Below are 17,419 nucleotides of genomic sequence, written 5' to 3'. Positions count from 1 at the left end.
GGAATTGACTGTTCAGACTGGTCTTGGATGACAGACATACATTTTTTAATTCATTTGATGGGAGACGGCTGTGACTCAGGTGTTGCAGCGGTCGTACCAGTCGGACGGTCGGTGATTCAATCCCTGGCCATGTCGAATGTCCTTGAAACTGATGATTCCCTGATGGAATTTGAAAACTTTATAATGCATTTGTCCTCATTGTTTTACAGCATCTGAACTCAGGGTTGTGATGTTTGGAAAAAGCCAGAATGAAAAGACGACACTAAGTAACATACTCTCTGAAATAAAGGATTGTTCAGTTTGCATGTGCCAAAAGAGAGACATAAGGTAAAGAGGTGTGTGGCTCAATGCCCTCCTGGACACAGTGTTCTGCTGCTGGTAGTGAATCCTTCTGATTTCATTGTGTGCATATTTTGTAACGGCACCAATTGTCAACACTACAATATCACCACAATATCAAGGTACCGTAATTCCTCAAATAAAAGCCGGGGTCTTTATTTACCTGAACCGCAGAAGTTACCTGGCTTTTATTTGAAGCAGGCTTTTATTAGAGGCTGGTCTTTATTTCTAATTCCATCTGTTGGATAAGTATAATTGTTTTAAATAAACCGTTTTAAATGAAAAGCCGTGGCGTTCCAGTGGACAGAGACCACTCATTTTCTAAGAAATATTCACAAAAATATCTCCATACAACACCAGCCAGAAGGGCGACAAAACAATTTGGATCAGAAATAATCAAACACCACCACTGTGTCAGTTTGAGCCCTGTAAATGAACTGGGTAGTTATTTCAAATATAGGTAGCCTACTACGGTATTGTTGGTAGATTACAAAAAGAGCATACAGTTCACCAGTATCTGATTAAGGTTACAGACGGTAGCTAGCTAGCTTTGTTTCTAGCTCCAGGCTAACTCTGTTCCTCCCACCTTCAGCTAGCTAACCGTGCTCGTCTCCTGTCGGCTTATCTCGTCAGCTCATCCTTCTGTTTCTTCCAGTATCGGATCCTCCTGGGGTCAATGTCAAAATGTCTCGCAGCAATTATCCACACTATTTTGTCCCTGGTCTTAATTCGAGGCCGGCCTTTATTTGTCCTTGTTGACCATGCCCCCGGCCACAATTAGAGGCCCGGCTTTTAATTGACTACCGGTCTTTGAGGAATTACGGTGTTTGGTCAAAAATATCGTGACATTTGATTTTATCCATATTGCCCAGCTCTGAGTTCAACTGAAGAGGACATGGACACTTGACCGTCTTTGGAAGAGGCTGAAAATTTGCTGAAATAAATAAGTATTCACATTTACGTGTACACTACACATTTTCCATACAAGAAATATTAACACTGTTTGAAAAGTTTGTTTGTGGCTACATTGTGGCTACATCCTGGTATGGACAAGTTTCACCAGTTTTTCTAAGCCTTGACTGGAAGTCACGTGCACTGACACACCTGTTTCAGTCTTTAGGGGAGTTTCAAATTCCAAATGCAGTTTAAGCTGTCCCTACGGAAAGGGAGTGCCATTTCTGTGAAGGAAACTTATTATAATACACAGACACGGAAGTGTGCTTGTTCTGGTCACGCACTTTGTAGCACAACTGCTCTCCATGCAACTTGACATTTTAGCATCAAAAACCTGATCCTGCTAAAAACATTAGATGTACAAAGGTATTAGGCACGATTGTATTGTTTCCACATTTAAGCCAAACCCCACCACAGTTGACACTATAGATCTAATGATCTATTTAGAACCACGTAGCTTTAAAAGAAACTAAAATGTTCAAGTCATGAGGATTTAATTTGTCAGCCAAACACTAAGGAATGTTTCATTTTGTCATACTTGTTTTCAGCCAATTAGTTCTTCGTTGGTGTGCGGCCCTGCCCTTCATTGTTGACACATCTGACTTGAGTTCACTTTATTGACTGGCGCAGCAAGAACTGTATCTAGTAAGTAGATCCAACAGATTAAAGCAAATAATAACCACAAAGATAGAGAATATGTGTGTTTACGTAGCTTCAAACTTTAATTTTATCAAAGAAGTCTATTGATGATTCTCATGTATTGACTGGTTAGAATGGTCTGGACTGATCTAAAGGATTAAAAAACAGGATTCTACTGCAATAAAGATTCAACGTCAGGTAAGTGCAGTAGTTTTGATTAACCTAAGTGACTAGGAAATAGTGAAAAAAATTATTATTATTATTTATTTTAGCAAAGATAGGAAACAACGAAAACAAAATATGAAAACAAAAATAAATATACAGGTTTTTTTGCTGTTTAAAATTCAATTCAAATTATTTCAATTATGTTCACTGAAACAAAGTTATTCATGCATGTAAACTAAGTTACACGCCTAATAAAGGAAATTTGTGTTGTTATTTTCTAACAATATAACATATTTGGTTAATTTAAGGCACTTTTATATATAGGTGTATTTTTGTATTATCTGATGCTTAAATATATGTTGTATATATTTTGAATGCACGTTATATGATTGCCATGCATTTTAATATTTAATATTTTCTAGTAAATACTTGCCAAGTCACTTAACAACCGCTCATATTATATTGATACCTGCAAGTATGGCAATAATTGCAGACCTATGTCAGCAACACGTTGGACTGATTGTGAAATTATCCAGAGTAACCTGAACATTGGTTCTGTAAAGTACAGTGCTGGACTTTTGGGGTTTTACTTACCTTATTGAATTTTGCCTTGTTTCCTTATACCCAACAGACCCCAACTTCAGCTACTAAAGTGGAGTTTCCCTAACACAAAAAGGCGGTAAGTTTAGTAAGACTTCATTTTATGAATATTTTCTGTCAGTGACGGGAAAGACTTTAATGACATGCAAGACAAGATCAGAAGTCACATAACAAAGAAGAATGAAGGAAGTGGGCCACACCTATTATAACACAGTTGCAGGGAGAATAAAAGGTTAATAACCTTAAGTTGTAGTTGTTTATAGTGATAAAATCCTCTTTTGATTTTTTTCTGATGGCATAACATTTAGCGTGTAGTAAAATTAAACGATTGCAGTCTAAACTGGTGCTGTCTATGTGCTGCCAGGGCTCAAAATACTTTTGTTCTGTTGCTTTTGTAATGTGTTGTTGCATCTAACTCTGAAGATTTGTATTAACCCTTGTATGGTATTAGGGTCAAATTGACCCATTTCAATTTTTTTACGAGAAGAAAAATGGAACAAGTTACTACCTAAAAAATCAATGGCCTTACCTTATTTTCTGTGATAAACATGTATTCCTGACTCAATTCAAAAAATGATTCTGGATATGACCACTTATGTTTTTTTCCATAGTGGATTTTGAACATGAATTATAACCTTATGACAAAAAACAAATCCCACTTCCATTTTTAATTGTGTTCTAGTAGAGACTGATTGCATTCCCTAAACATATACTGTATGTTATCTCAATTGTTTGAAATTGAGATAAAGACAATATTTTTTAATAGATTATGAAGTAAAAGTTTATTTCAAAATTGTTTTTATAACCCCATATGGGTCAATTTGACCCGAGAGATGCGAGAGGGACCCAAAAGTGAAGACAATACAAGGGTTAAGACAGATAGCTATAACATGTTTTCAACTTACTAAACCATGCATTCATATTTTTAAAATTGACACAGGCCTAAATTAATCTTTGTAATTTGAAAGGAGTGACGTTTTTGTGTTTTAATTAAATAATTACCCTTAGTTCTGCAGGTCTACAGACCAAGCTCTGTGACCAGCAGCAAGAGGCCTCTGTTTCTAGGAAACAAGCTTTGATAAACCCACTGTACACTGTTATTGTGTATTGGATTTGTGTATTGTATTTTCTTTATGAATTGTGTTCAAAGCTTTTTACTTAACTTTTTAAACATATATTTACAAGTTTTGATATTTTCTATTATTGATGTCTTGTATTTTGTTTTATGCCCTGTACAGCACGTTGTGGCTACTCATGAACTCATCCAAGACTGCAGACAAACGCAGCACAGAATGAACTGTGATGAACAAGATTTTCCTGACACTGATGTTTAAGAATTGATTGAGAAAATGGAGAACATAGTGGACAATAACAAGGGACAAGATGTAATCGCTGAAGAGACTGAGACCGTGGTCAAACCTGAAAGTGCAAATCCATCTTGTACAAGACGTGGATCAGAAGCTTATGAATATAAGAGAAGAACGCCTCCCAGGATAGCGCCAAGAAGAAAGTCTGCCAGTTTGGTGCAGAGTAGAGAGTGTCTCAGGATGGTGCTGATTGGAAAGACTGGTAGTGGAAAGAGTGCAACTGGAAACACAATTATGGGCAAAGATTGCTTTAATTCTAAAATTTGTCAAAAATCAGTGACCAAGCTTTGCGAGAAAGCAACAGGAGTGATTGATGGGCGGCATGTTGTCATAGTAGACACCCCTGGCTTGTTCGACACTACTCTGACCAATGATGAAGTTCAACAGGAGCTTGTGAAATGTGTCACCTTGTTGGCTCCAGGACCTCATGTGTTCTTACTGGTGCTGCCAATCGGTCGCTTTACACAAGAAGAAGAAGAAACTGTGGAACTGATCAGGGACTTTTTTGGCAAGAAGTCAGAAGATTTTATCATTGTCATATTCACAAGAGGAGATGATCTTGAAGACCAAACAATTGAGAGTTACATAGACGAAGACACTGAGGGTTCCTTAAAAAAACTGATAACTCAATGTAGAGGAAGATACCATGTCTTCAATAACAATAATCAAGAGAATCATTCTCAAGTCAGCCAGCTGCTGACCAAGGTTGAGGCAATGGTGAAAGAAAATGGTGGTTGCAACTACACCTCAGATTGGTTCCAAGAAACTGAAGCAGTCATACAAAAAGAAAAAGATTGCATGTTGGTGAAGGAACAAGAGATACAAAGGAAACAGAGGGACCTAGAAAGAAAACATCAAGAAGCTATGCAAGAGATAGATAGAAAATTGGCAGAGCTAAGATCTAAACTTGATCAAGAAAGAGAAGAGAGAGCCAAAGAAAAGGAGGAATTCCAACGACACGAGTGGAAAAAGAAACTTAAAACTCTGGAAGAAAAACTAAAATATGTATCTGCACAAAGTGCTGCTTGGGCGATATTAATACAGGCTAGAGAAGACATGAGAAAAGAACGAGAGGCTTGGGAAAAGGAAAGAAAGGAATGGTGGGAGAAACGATACCAAGAAGATCCACAGAAACGAGAGGAGCAAAAGCAACTCGAAAAGCTCAGACAAATAAGATTGGAAAACAAAAGAAAAGAAGATGATGAAATCAGAAGAGAATTTGAAGAAAGAGAATGTCTAGAACTACACAAATTATATCAATCTAAAAAGAACTTAGAAGAAATGAAGAAAAATGAAGAAGAGGCCAAAAAGCAAGCTGATGAAGTCAATAAATTCAGTGAGATATATACCAAGGATGTTTCAGCTGAAATGGAACAAAACCAAAACGCCTCAGTGATAAAAAAGTTGTGCAGACACAAAGTGTACCACAAAGACTTTAATAAACTGAAGAAAAAACAAGAACAAGAAATGAATGAGCTGAAATTGACACTCGGCAACCAAAAAGAAAATCTGAACCAAGAAATCAATGAGCTGGAGAAAAAACATAAGGAGGAAATACATATCTGGATACAGGAACATGTGAAGAAAGCCAGCGAAAACAAGGCTTGTCACATTTTATGAGATGTTTTGTTTTTCAACACCTGCTCAGTTTCAGTTAAAAAAATGTAGTAGTATAAAGTGGTTGAATCTTTACCCTCTTTTCCTTTAACAACTGATATATGAAAAACGATAAGGATGTTCTACCGTGACAATGTTTGGAGCCTACGATCCATTCTCCTTTAAACAATGGTCTGCAAAGTGTTGTTCCGACTTTGTTAGACAAAAATAAGCGCAGCAGACTTTACCTGGTTGTAGCATATGCCTGGTTTTAGCATCAACCTTGTAAATTGTGTTTTTTTACAATGCATTGTACTCTGACATTAAAAATCAGTCAGTAACAACAGATTGAATTGTTTGAGTTTTTTTTTTTGTGTGTCTATGGTTGTATACAAAGTGTGTGTAAAGATGAAATGAGAGAGTTGATCATATGAACAGCAACTCCAGTGAAGCAGTCATTGGCAATGTAATTATTTGTTCTCGGGCTCTCCCCGACAAACCTCATATACAAGACCGGTCAAAAGTTATATAACACTTTCATTATTTTCAGTTGTTTAATTATTCTGTTTTTGGTGACTTTATTGCTTATCTTGGGCAAATTACCACTTGTCTTTGTACAATTTAAGGTTATTTATTGGACGTGACCTGAAAAATTAGGTTTTCTAAAATATTTGATCAGTAGTGTAAATATGTTGTATGAGCATTACTTTGGATACATTTGGCTGCTGGTAAACACAACCCTGAACTCTGTTTTTGAAAAGGTGTAGCATTTCTTCTTCCTACTGTACAATAATGATTTACAACTAATGTGATTCAGCTCCAACAGCTAGTACACCTGCCCCCTGGATTTGTTTTATTCCGTATTATGTTGATTGAAGCCATAAGGCATTTTTTGTGTACAAGGTATTTCTCATCTGCAACCGCCCCCTGCTACATTTCACCCCCATCTGAGAGGTTTTGTCTCTTCTAGTTAGCCTGGAACCGCGTGGATAATGTTGACTTAACTTAGAAAATAGAGCCACACAGCAAACTCTGGCAGTTTACTGAACCTATAGTTAGATTTCTTGCTGTACTTCCACGGTGTAGGCAGCAGTGTGTGAAGGAATTAATTCATTGAACAAACTAAGATGAGCTAGATTAGACTAAGTTGGTTAGAAAGTCCCAATATCAGTTTGCACATGTACTTACAGGAAAAAATATATGAAGAGGCTCTGATGATGTGATTGGATGATTTATTTTCGTAACATGTGAATGTCAGTTTTTTCATATTTCACTAATAACATATTCATCTTTGTTTCTATCCTGCTGTAGACAAGTTTCACTTTTGATTTGCCTTGACGGGAAAGCCTTTGTATCACCCATAACTATTTCAGTCTTCTGGAAAATTCACAATGTTTGTTTACAATAATTTCCTGGGTAGAAAACCCCTGCATCCAGAACATACAATTTAACAAGGCTAAGCAAATGGAGACTAGGAACAACTAGATTTGGTTCATCACAGACATAAGCAAAGCAACATAGTACAGAAAATAAGCACAGCAGAAACGTTAGACAGGTTGGACCACATGTTTAAGTGCCGTGTATATCTTTAAATGTTACAGTTACAGCTAAAAAATGACAACAGAAATAAACCTGTTTGCCAATTTCACATTTTTTTGCAATTTAAACCAACTGCCATTTTTCTTCCTGAAAGTGTGGTTTGAAAAAGGGTAAGGGTTAACCGGACTCAAAGGCCAGACGAGGGTAGTGTTCCTAACCACTCTAAAAACACGGGGGAAACCGTGCCCTTGTGGCCATAACTCATCACTGACCCAAAAAAATATTTCAGTAATACTTCTGGTTTTACTGGGTTGCTTCATTGTTGTATGTGTGGCCCCGCCCTGGCAACTCTGGTAATAAAAAGGCGTGTGCTGGGTGATTTAATGTCATTATGGAGCTGCTACTTCTAAGTGCTTTGATGACAATTTACACAACGGAAATTTGACTGGTAAGTAGATAATTCAAAAATGAAATGCAAAAAAATTAAGGTGTGTATAAAATGTAACGAATGTATGCATGTATTGCAGAAAATACTTAATCTTTCATAGACTAATTAAAGCAGTTTATTGATCATTCTAAAGTGTTGACTATTCTGTTAGGAGACAGCCCAGAACTAAAGTTTTAGAGATCAGCAAAAACTATATAAACTAAATATAAACTACAATAAAAAGCAACAGAAAAAAACCTAAGGTACGTGCAGAATGTTTAGTATGTGAAAAGGTAATAGAGAAAATAAATGACATCTAACAGCAAGCAAGAAACCTGATTTCAATTTTTTTAAGTTAAGTCTAAATGCTGTCAAATTAAACAAATATTTGTTCAGATCAGTTGCACTTTGGTTACTTGGGTTGACTTTAAAACATTAAATGCATTAACACTTTCACTAAACTATGACTCAAATTAGATGAAGATGAAGTCTTTGTTTGATACATTTATGCAGAGTACACTTACAGAATTCTGACTGTTTTCAGGAAAGTAGAATTACTGTGTGTTTGTTTACTTTATCACTGTATCTCATTATTGTAATTTTGTTTTGTGTCCTAAAGCCTAACAGACACCATAACGCTTCCCCATGTGAATTTCTCTCACACAAGTTTGCGGCAAAGTGACAAAATGGCAGGATCAGCATTTGGTGAGTATGACCTGTTAGAGAGGAGGCATGTGTTTACTGAAACATCAAGACAACATAAATTAGGTCAACCACACTAAGAGGAAGTGTATAAGATGGCCAAGGGCCAGCAGAATGGGGCGTGTTCTTGACACATACTTGATGAGTTGGCTCATACACATAAAATGTTGGCACTGAACATGAAAATGTTTGTGAGGTGTTGTGGTCCATATATACTGTATGCATCTGCTTTGGATGTTTTCAGCTGATTGAATGGGCATTATTAGTTCCATAGATATGAGGCAGTCACCCTCTACCTCCAAGTTGGGAATAGACATAACAACCTTTGTGATTACAATTTTGGCCATAATGATTATCACGATTATTGTGATCAATATTGAGATCACAATTAATTATCACGATTATATTGTACATATATACAGCTGCAACACTTGTAAATGAAAATTATTTGAAAGAAATAGCCTAGGATATATATATATATATATATATTTTTAAACATATCTCTGAGAAAGCTCCTTCTCTTGTTTTCAACAATAACTGATTAAAAGAGCTAGGGAGAAAGGGGGAGTGTGATGGACGTATGTTACTCACAGAGTGACGGCTGACTCATTATGAATGGGTCAAGCACGGGTCAAATGGCGGGTCAGCAGAGTTACACATGTTGTATGTATAAAATGTCTGTATTGTCACTGCGCTGCATTTTTATGAACTATGATATTCTGGCCATGGGTCACATCTCTTGCCCAGGTTCAGCAGGCCCCTTCTAACCCATATATGTGAGGCTGAATTCTGAGTTTAAGTCTCCAAAATATCTTTCTCATATTAATGTATTGACAAAAAAATGGAAAAAGGGACAATCATTGTAATGCTTGAGTTTTTTTTTTTTTTTTTTTTACAGCATCTGAACTCAGGATTCTGGTGTTAGGAAAGCAACAAAATGAAATAACAATACTAAGTAACTTCATCACAAGGGAAAAATATGTTTCTGATATGGAAATATCAAAGAAATGTAAGCCTACTGTCATCTATAAAGAATGGAATATGAAAAAATTAACAGTAGTGAAAACCTCAGATGTCTTCAGTCTGCCTGAGGACAAAGTGAGACACGAGATGAAAAAGTGTGTGGCTCTTTGCCCCCCTGGACCAAACGTAATCCTGCTGTTAGTGAAGCCTACTGATTTCAATGAAGTGGACAGGCAGAAATTCAAGTTTATCCTAAGTTTCTTTGGTCAAGATACTACAGAATGCTCAATGGTCATCAAAACACAAAATGGGGAGGTCCAGAATGCTTCAGTGAACCAAGTCATCAGAGACTGCAGACAGAAGCAGCACAGCATTAACTTTGATAAGAAATATCTTTCTGAACAAGATTATCAAGAACTGATTGATCAGATGGAGAACATAGTGACTGACAACAAAGGAAGACATCTAAATTATGCTGAAGAGACTGATCCAATGACAGCATCTGTAACTTCAAAACCTCCTCTAAACTTAGTGTTGTGTGGGAGATCGGAAACCTGGAAGATGTCAGCAGCCAATGCCATTCTGGGAGAAAGACAGATTGGTCCAGTTGCCAAGTTATCAGACTGTGTTAAAAAGCAGGGAGAGGTGTGTGGACATTGGGTTTCCCTGGTGGAGCTGCCTGCCTTGTATGGAAAACCTCAGAAGGCAGTAATGGAGGAATTATCCAGGTGTATCGCCCTCTTTGATCCAGAGGTAATACATGCTTTTATCCTAGTCTTACCTGTAGGTCCCATCACTGATGAAGACAAGAAAGAGTTGGAGACCATCCAGGACACATTCAGCTCTCAAGTCAATGACTTCACCATGATTCTCGTCACTCTCGAGTCAGATCCTAATTCTCCAGCTGTTGTAAGATTTCTTAAGGAGGATATACAAGAGCTCCTTCAGAGCTGTGGAGAACGATGTATTGTCTTTGACCTTAGAGACAAGCAGCAGGTCTTTAATGTGTTGCATGCTGTGGAAAAGATGAAAGTGGGTAAATCCAGAGGTTTCACAAAGGAAATGCTGGTCAACCCACAGGTGAAAACCGTTGCAGAACAAATATCTGTACTTGAAATGGCTCAGAGTAGAGAGTGTCTTAGGATGGTGCTGATTGGGAAGACTGGTAGTGGAAAGAGTGCAACAGCAAATACTATTTTGGGCAAACAATGCTTCAAATCTAAAGCCTGCCCAAAGTCAGTGACCGAGTTTTGCTGGAAAGAAACAGGAGAGATTGATGGACGGACTGCCATCATAGTCGACACCCCTGGCTTGTTTGACACGACTCTGACCAACGAAGAAGTTAAAAAGCAGCTTGTGAAATGTGTCACCATGTTGTCTCCAGGACCGCATGTGTTCTTATTGGTGCTAAAGATTGGCCGCTTTACACAAGAGGAGAAAGATACTGTGGAACTGATCAAGGAGTTTTTTGGCAAGAAGTCAGGAGACTACATCATTCTCATATTCACAAGAGGAGATGATCTGAGAAATCAAACATTTGAGAATTACATACAGAATGGCTTTGTTGAAAAACTGATAAAAGAATGTGGAGGAAGATACCAGGTCTTCAATAACAGAAGTTCAGAAGATCAGAAACGTGCTCAAGCCAGAGAGCTACTGAGAAACGTTGAAGCAATGGTCAACAGAAATGGTGGGGGCTGCTACACCTCCGAGATGTTTGAAGAAGCTGAGGCAGCCATACAAAAGGAAGTGAAGAGAATCCTGAAGGAAAAGGAAAAAGACATACAGAGAGAGATGATGGACGTTGAAAATACACATAAAATAGAAATCCAGGCAAAGAAAAAAGAATTGGAAGAACAAATGACCAAAACTGAACGGGAAAAAGAACTTAAAGCCAAACTAAGGAAGAAAGAGGAGGAAATCAATAAGGAGCAGGAAAAGATAAAGAGAGAAGAAGAAAAGAGAGAAGCAGAGGAAAGGAAGAAAAAAATGCAGGAGGAAATGGAACAAATGCAGTGGGAACAAAGTCTTGAAGCAATGGGGGAAGAAATTAAACATGAAACTGAAAAAAAGCAAACTGCTGACAAAACATGGATAGAAAACAAAGAGAAGTTGCGAAGAAGACGAGAGACTTGGAATATGGAACAAAGTGAAAAGTGGGAGAAACAATATCGAGAAGATCAACAGAGACGAGAGGAGGAGCAAAAACGACTTGAAAAACTCAGAGAAGAATATGAACAAGAAAAAAAAGAATATGAAAACCAAAGAAAACAAGATGAAATCAGAAAACAACACGAGGAAAAAGAATTACAGAAACTACAAGAAACCCTTATGAAAAATCTGGCTTTAATCAAGAACAGACATGATCAGGAGGCCAGAAAGCAAGCTGAAGAATTCAATGATTTCAGACATAGATACACAGAGGACATTGCAGCTGTGGAGGAAAAGCATGGCAAGGAAATAGAGAATCTGAAGGAGAGGCAACAAATACACAATGACTTGATCGTACGTCAACTGACCAAACACAGAGCATATCAGAAAGACTTCAATAGATTGATGAAAAAACAAGAACAAGAAATGAATGACCTGACAGGGACACTTAAATCGCCATACAATGAAAATCTGAACAAAAAAATCAATGAATTAAAGACAAAACATGAGGATGAAAAACATAACTGGATACAAGAACATGTAAAGAAAGCCAGAGAAAAGACCTGTTCCATTTTATGAGCTGCTGTGTTGCCTGTAAGGCTTTCAGATGTAAAATGACAACATCACTTGTAGCCTAAAAGTATAAAAATCTGGACTGAATACTGTGCATATTCAATAGGTCCTACTGTCGTTTTACTATGATAATTAGAAAGCAGAACAGGCTAGCCCGGCAGTATTGTGTGAATTAAGTGGAATCTGTAAATAGGATAATGAAATAATTTGGTGTTTATAGGGTTTACTGACTTTACAACAACAGCACATTTACAGCAGCACAGTTTCAAACTGTGAAACTAAGATATTAGGATTTCATTTTGTTTGATTTTTCTTTAACCTACATACGTCACTGTTTTACAGAAGCAAATATTGTTTCTTTTGTATATTCTGTTATCTTTGAAATTGGATGGCATGCATAATTAGTCCCAGCTAACTTGTCTTCACCTATATTTGTAAAATCTTATTGATTTATTACGCAGTAAGGAGAAATGAGGAATCGTAAGGGGAGAGACTAAAACAACAAACTGTGACTCAAGCCTTTGTAAATCTTGTCCTCAGATTGTTGTGAGTTTACTGTTCCAGTTTTTTAGACAAATATTTACAAGGATTAACTGTCTGAGCTGTTTATATTTTATACCATGAATCACTGAACATAACTGATGAAACTTTGACTGTGTCTACACTGCAGCTGTAAAGTTCAGTACAGTCGGTTGCTTTTTGGAAGCTGTATGCTGCTGTCCACTGCTCCTAATGCTTAGGATGGGTTTAATGCAGAGATGGAGTTTCACTACACTGTATTGTATAATTGTATGTGATGAATGATAAAAAAAATAACAATATATGTTTTAAGAAGGCAAGTATTCATTTTAACATGAAATGTTTATTGTCCTCATTTACATTAATAAAGTGCAAGTATCCAAAGGTAAATGTGTTTTTGTTCAGTTGTGCTAATTAATTACAGAAGGTTAATACTATATTTGTTATGTTTAAGAATGAACGTATTTTGACAGTAAGCTGGTATCCTCGTATTAGCCATTTAGAATTGTTCTCATTTGCACAATCTGAAATTGTAGTCTCGTTTCCTGCTGATAAAAATAAACTATACACCATTTACATGAATCTTCTTGTTTGTAATTTTTCCTTAGAAGAAGTGTTGACTTAGTGACTGTTTCTAGAGAAATACTATAAATGTCAAACTACGTATGACAATGCAATGTGTCCCAATGTCATGAAATCAAACATGAGTTGAATTCACAAGTATCCATGCATCAAACAAGATATGTTGTATTAAGCATAACATCAAACATGATAAAAATCTGACTAAAGAAGACAACTTTCTATTGTTTCTTTTTTTTAACCAGCCAGTTGGTTAAAAGTCAGCTGCTTTTCTATAAAAAAAAAAATATTTATATTTAGCATTAAGGAAGATTGTAACGACAAACTGCTGGTATACAACATCTGACAATGTTTTGGCATTTAAATGACGACACCCAACGCTACTGCTGACAGTTATGCACTTAACATACTAACAAGAGGACCTTTCCAGTCCAAACTTGAGATGCTTAAAAGTTTATGTTGATGCTAAATTACTCATGTAGAGAAAGACCCATCACTGTATTTCTTTTAACAACATAAATAGACAGTTTTCAAACACCTTAATTAAGTGAAGTTTCTTATACTTATTTTTAGATGGGTGTTAATAGTGCAGACATTGACTGGTGAAGCCATAGACGGTAATAAAATTCCAACAACAAATCCAGTGCTACCCATGCCAAAACAGTACAGAATGTGTATGTATTTTTATGTTAATGCAAGCGAGTGTGTGCATAAATCTTAATATATAGTCTGAGGAATGCCTACTTGTTTGTGTGTCAATAAAGAATGTGTGCAAAAGGTGATATCATTCCATCTCTACTGACAAAATGCAGTTTGTTCAGTACCGAGACAGACAAAGAGGAAGGGAGAGCACAAGTTAAGATAAAGAGAAGGGAAAAGGTGAATGTAAAAAGAAGGCATGCAAGTAACTTGTCTAACTAGTATCAAACCACAAAAACAAAAAAATCAGCTGACAGGTTTCAGACTGAAAAATGTATCTTTGGCAATAATGACCTCATACTATCATATTTGTATCTATATACTGTACCTATTTTCTGCGTCAGTCACTACATGATTTATCGTCATATCTTTTGTTTTACGTACCAACTGTGCTAAATGACTCGCGTTGAGTGATCAGAGTCCTTGATAAGGTTTTCACATGCCACAATCTGCGGATTTCTGAGTTGTCCACCTATGCTGGTTTCTTAAAACAAAGACAAATGACTAATTCGGATTTCTGGAACCATGCAAACACATGACCTACGTACTCGAAAAACATTATAACTGGAGGATACTACAGTGCATACTCATTGTTTCCACTCATATTTAAGCTCAAACTCACCACAGTGAAGTTTAAATTATATTAGCTGTCTGTAAGATAGCAGATAAAATGAGATACAATGCATCATAGTAATATCATAATAGTTACCTTGCACGATTCCCGCGACATCACAAGATCATGCGAGAATCGCAGGATCACATATCACACTGAAATCCATCATTCTGAAAGAGCCAGCCCTTTTCCAATAGTTTCCAATGTTGGCTTCTCAAATGGTTCTACGTAACAAACCATCTGGTTATAATAATAGAGCATTCAGCATGGTAAAACTGTGAGTAAGGGCGTGAAGCCAGAGGCAAAACGCAGCGCTGGTATATGTTCTGGAATTAGTTGCGCAACAAGGTCAAAGTTTAAATAATTTAAACTTGCATTGCTCGGCAGCAATTCCTTGGTGATGCAATATTTGCCAGAGTCTGACCTGTAATTTTATGTTATTATGAGCAATTGAACAAAGTACAAATAGCCTACCATGTTGGGTGGAAAAAAGTTGATAACTATAAAATAACTCAATGTTCGATACCAGACATATTCATACATTCATAAAGAGAACAAAGAAAGAATCCTTTGTGCTCTGAAATAGTTTTGTGTTTGGGTGTCTCTAGGACAGTCCATCCTGTGACAGTGAATACATGTTCCCACTGGAGCTTAATATGCAAATATGTGCATTGTCATGGTATTACATGGCACTGATATACATTACCTGTATTCTTACACATTCCTGTTCCTGACTATTGGATGACAAACCCCCACCACATGTCATTTATAGTTTAGACATTTTCTTACCTGTACTGTACAACCATCATGTTCTGCTCCCCACAGTGTCTGGCACAGCGGATGTACCTCATCCAACTGGATTTACTGGGATCATTACCATCAATAAAGTGCTGTAACGTCCCCTCTGCATCATAGATCTGGAACACACATATGTACAGAGTCAGTACTGAAAGAAGTATGCCTACAAATACAGAAAGACATGCTCTGCCCCTTAGTTAAATAATAAAGTACTGTAATGACCTCAAAGCCCTGAGTAGCTGTATTTCTGCCCACTTTCTAATCTATAAAGAGCAGTGACATTAGATGCAATTACATCTCGTGACAAGAGCCAAAATTATCATCACAATAGTTATCATTATCAATTGATGTGTCAGTTATTGCATTTGATTAAGATTCATTGTGCTTATGATAAACTGAAAAAATATGGTAAAGAAAATGCTCATCAAGATTTCCCAGTGCCCCAAAGTGATGTCAATAGATAATTCCTTTACCAGTAAATCTTTACATTTGAGGAGCTGGAACTAAACATTAATGGCAAGGTTTTCACATAACGTTACGAAGAATTTGCCTGGAGGTTCTGGTGCACAACAATAAACAGTAAAATAAAAGATTAATTCCTGATTACATCAAGCAGTGAGTAAATAATTGTTTATTATAACATCAAAATTAAGTTAATTCTTTATCCAAATACTAACAGTGTTACTTCAGTTGACTTGTACTTGTCTACAGATGTACATGTAGTAAATAAAAAAAAAAAAAACTTTTGTTACCAGGTAACCTTAGCCTGCTTGAAATGGATACAAATCAGCAGTCACAAAAATGCTGTGGTAATGTTAGTTAGAATAAGGCTTTTGAGCATTATTTGGTAATAGTTGTGTGCCGAAACCACTATCTAGCTAGCTAAATGGAATTAAGAAAACTGGGACCCACATTAATTTAATTAAGCTAACGTCAAAGTAGCTAGCATTAACGTTACTTAACGTTAACTAACATTTAGCTATTTGAATAGGGGGAGTTTCCTAGCACCTTATTTTAATGTGATAAACATTAAACATCTCTATTTGACAAGCGAACAGGACATTACATCCTTGTGCAAGTTTCATGGTTGCAAACCTGAGAAAAACGGCGACAAATTAACGTTAGACGAGCAACAAGCCTTTGACTAACTTAGCTAGCAAGCTAGCTAGCTAATCTTCCGTCAACTTGCGCCATTACCTGGAAAGCACTGCCATCTTGTGGTGAACATTTAAGCACACCTTTAATATTTCATTTTCGAAACTGGAGCAGTATTAACACGTCAACAAGTTTGATTAAATATATAGCGTTAACTAGTTTGAGTATTAAAACAAATGTAGGGATTAAGATAAAGCAAACAAAAGTCCAATTTAACTTAAAAGTCCGTAACAAACTAAAACGAGAAATCCGCGGCCAAACGACACTTCCCTAGTGTATCACTCCGCCACGCTGAACAATCACTACACTATAGAAACAGGCGATGTAGAGTTAAGTAGTTCCTCACATTAAAACATTAAAATAAGGAAATTGTAAATATAATATATAGAATGATTGTGTTTATATATGTCCATTACCAGTAAATGATTAAATCTCATTTGATTAATATACAAAACCTCATTTTACAAAAAATCTAATTTTATGCTATTATTACTATCGAGGACAACTTTTCTTTTCATTTTTCTACTAGGCCTAATCAATGATTTATTTTCCAAGTTAAAGTAATAAAATAATAATAAGCTAATAATAAGTAAATAATAAGCTGATTCACACTGGCAGCGTATTGTTGTTCAATTCCACCAAGCTAACGGGCCTGGGCACACTAGTGCTTTTGGGACTGGAATCAAATATTTAAAAAATACATATAAAATGGAGTTTTTACCTAGTAGCCTAGTTTGAACAGTTAAGCAATATCAGACATTAAAGTGGCATTATGACGTTGTCCCTGGAAATTCTCTTGACATATTTTGACTGTAACTTAAAAAACAAGATGGTATATTCCTGTTAATTGTATTGTAGCTATTATATAAATTATATATATTGTCACTATATGTATTTCAATTATATTGAAAAAAGGACTGTTTAGCTCCCTTTCTGTGGAAAAAGTAACATTTTGTGATAACTACATGGATGAAAAAGAGGAAAAGAAGAGGGGTTCATTCATGGTCTTCCTTAAAAAGAATTTTGATTAATTAGATTTAT

The 17,419-nt window shown here is 36.3% G+C and overlaps 3 protein-coding genes across 6 annotated transcripts in view; 2 read left to right on the top strand and 1 right to left on the bottom strand.

Annotated features, from left to right (window-relative positions):
• LOC116689424 (GTPase IMAP family member 8) overlaps positions 1–13,108 on the top strand; it is a 21,313-nt gene extending 8,205 nt beyond the window's left edge. Inside the window, exons 1-3 of one of the 4 annotated variants that reach the window (XM_032515950.1) lie at positions 7,548–7,647; positions 8,254–8,331; positions 9,227–13,108. In XM_032515950.1, coding sequence (XP_032371841.1) covers positions 8,313–8,331; positions 9,227–12,021 — 2,814 coding nt within the window. In that variant the 5' untranslated portion in view covers positions 7,548–7,647; positions 8,254–8,312 and the 3' untranslated portion in view covers positions 12,022–13,108. Of the gene's footprint in view, positions 1–7,547; positions 7,648–7,690; positions 7,890–8,245; positions 8,332–9,226 lie in introns of those variants that run through there. The other 3 variants (XM_032515949.1, XM_032515951.1, XM_032515952.1) reach the window with 3 other exon arrangements.
• prdm6 (PR domain containing 6) overlaps positions 1–17,419 on the bottom strand; it is a 114,270-nt gene that overhangs the window by 64,337 nt on the left and 32,514 nt on the right. Inside the window, exon 5 of the mRNA XM_032515953.1 lies at positions 15,215–15,342. Within this exon, the coding sequence (XP_032371844.1) occupies positions 15,215–15,342 (128 nt within the window). The remainder of the gene's footprint in view (positions 1–15,214; positions 15,343–17,419) is intronic.
• On the top strand, positions 1,854–5,935 carry LOC116689428 (immune-associated nucleotide-binding protein 9). The gene is made up of 4 exons (XM_032515956.1): positions 1,854–1,938; positions 2,066–2,130; positions 2,729–2,776; positions 3,936–5,935. The coding sequence occupies exon 4, from the start codon at positions 4,047–4,049 to the stop codon at positions 5,682–5,684; it is 1,638 nt and encodes a 545-aa protein (XP_032371847.1). The 5' UTR covers positions 1,854–1,938; positions 2,066–2,130; positions 2,729–2,776; positions 3,936–4,046; the 3' UTR covers positions 5,685–5,935.

This window comes from Etheostoma spectabile, chromosome 5 (genome assembly GCF_008692095.1).
Source record: "Etheostoma spectabile isolate EspeVRDwgs_2016 chromosome 5, UIUC_Espe_1.0, whole genome shotgun sequence".
NCBI classification, from domain to species: Eukaryota; Metazoa; Chordata; class Actinopteri; order Perciformes; family Percidae; genus Etheostoma; species Etheostoma spectabile.
This window is presented reverse-complemented; position numbering and strand designations above follow the sequence as displayed.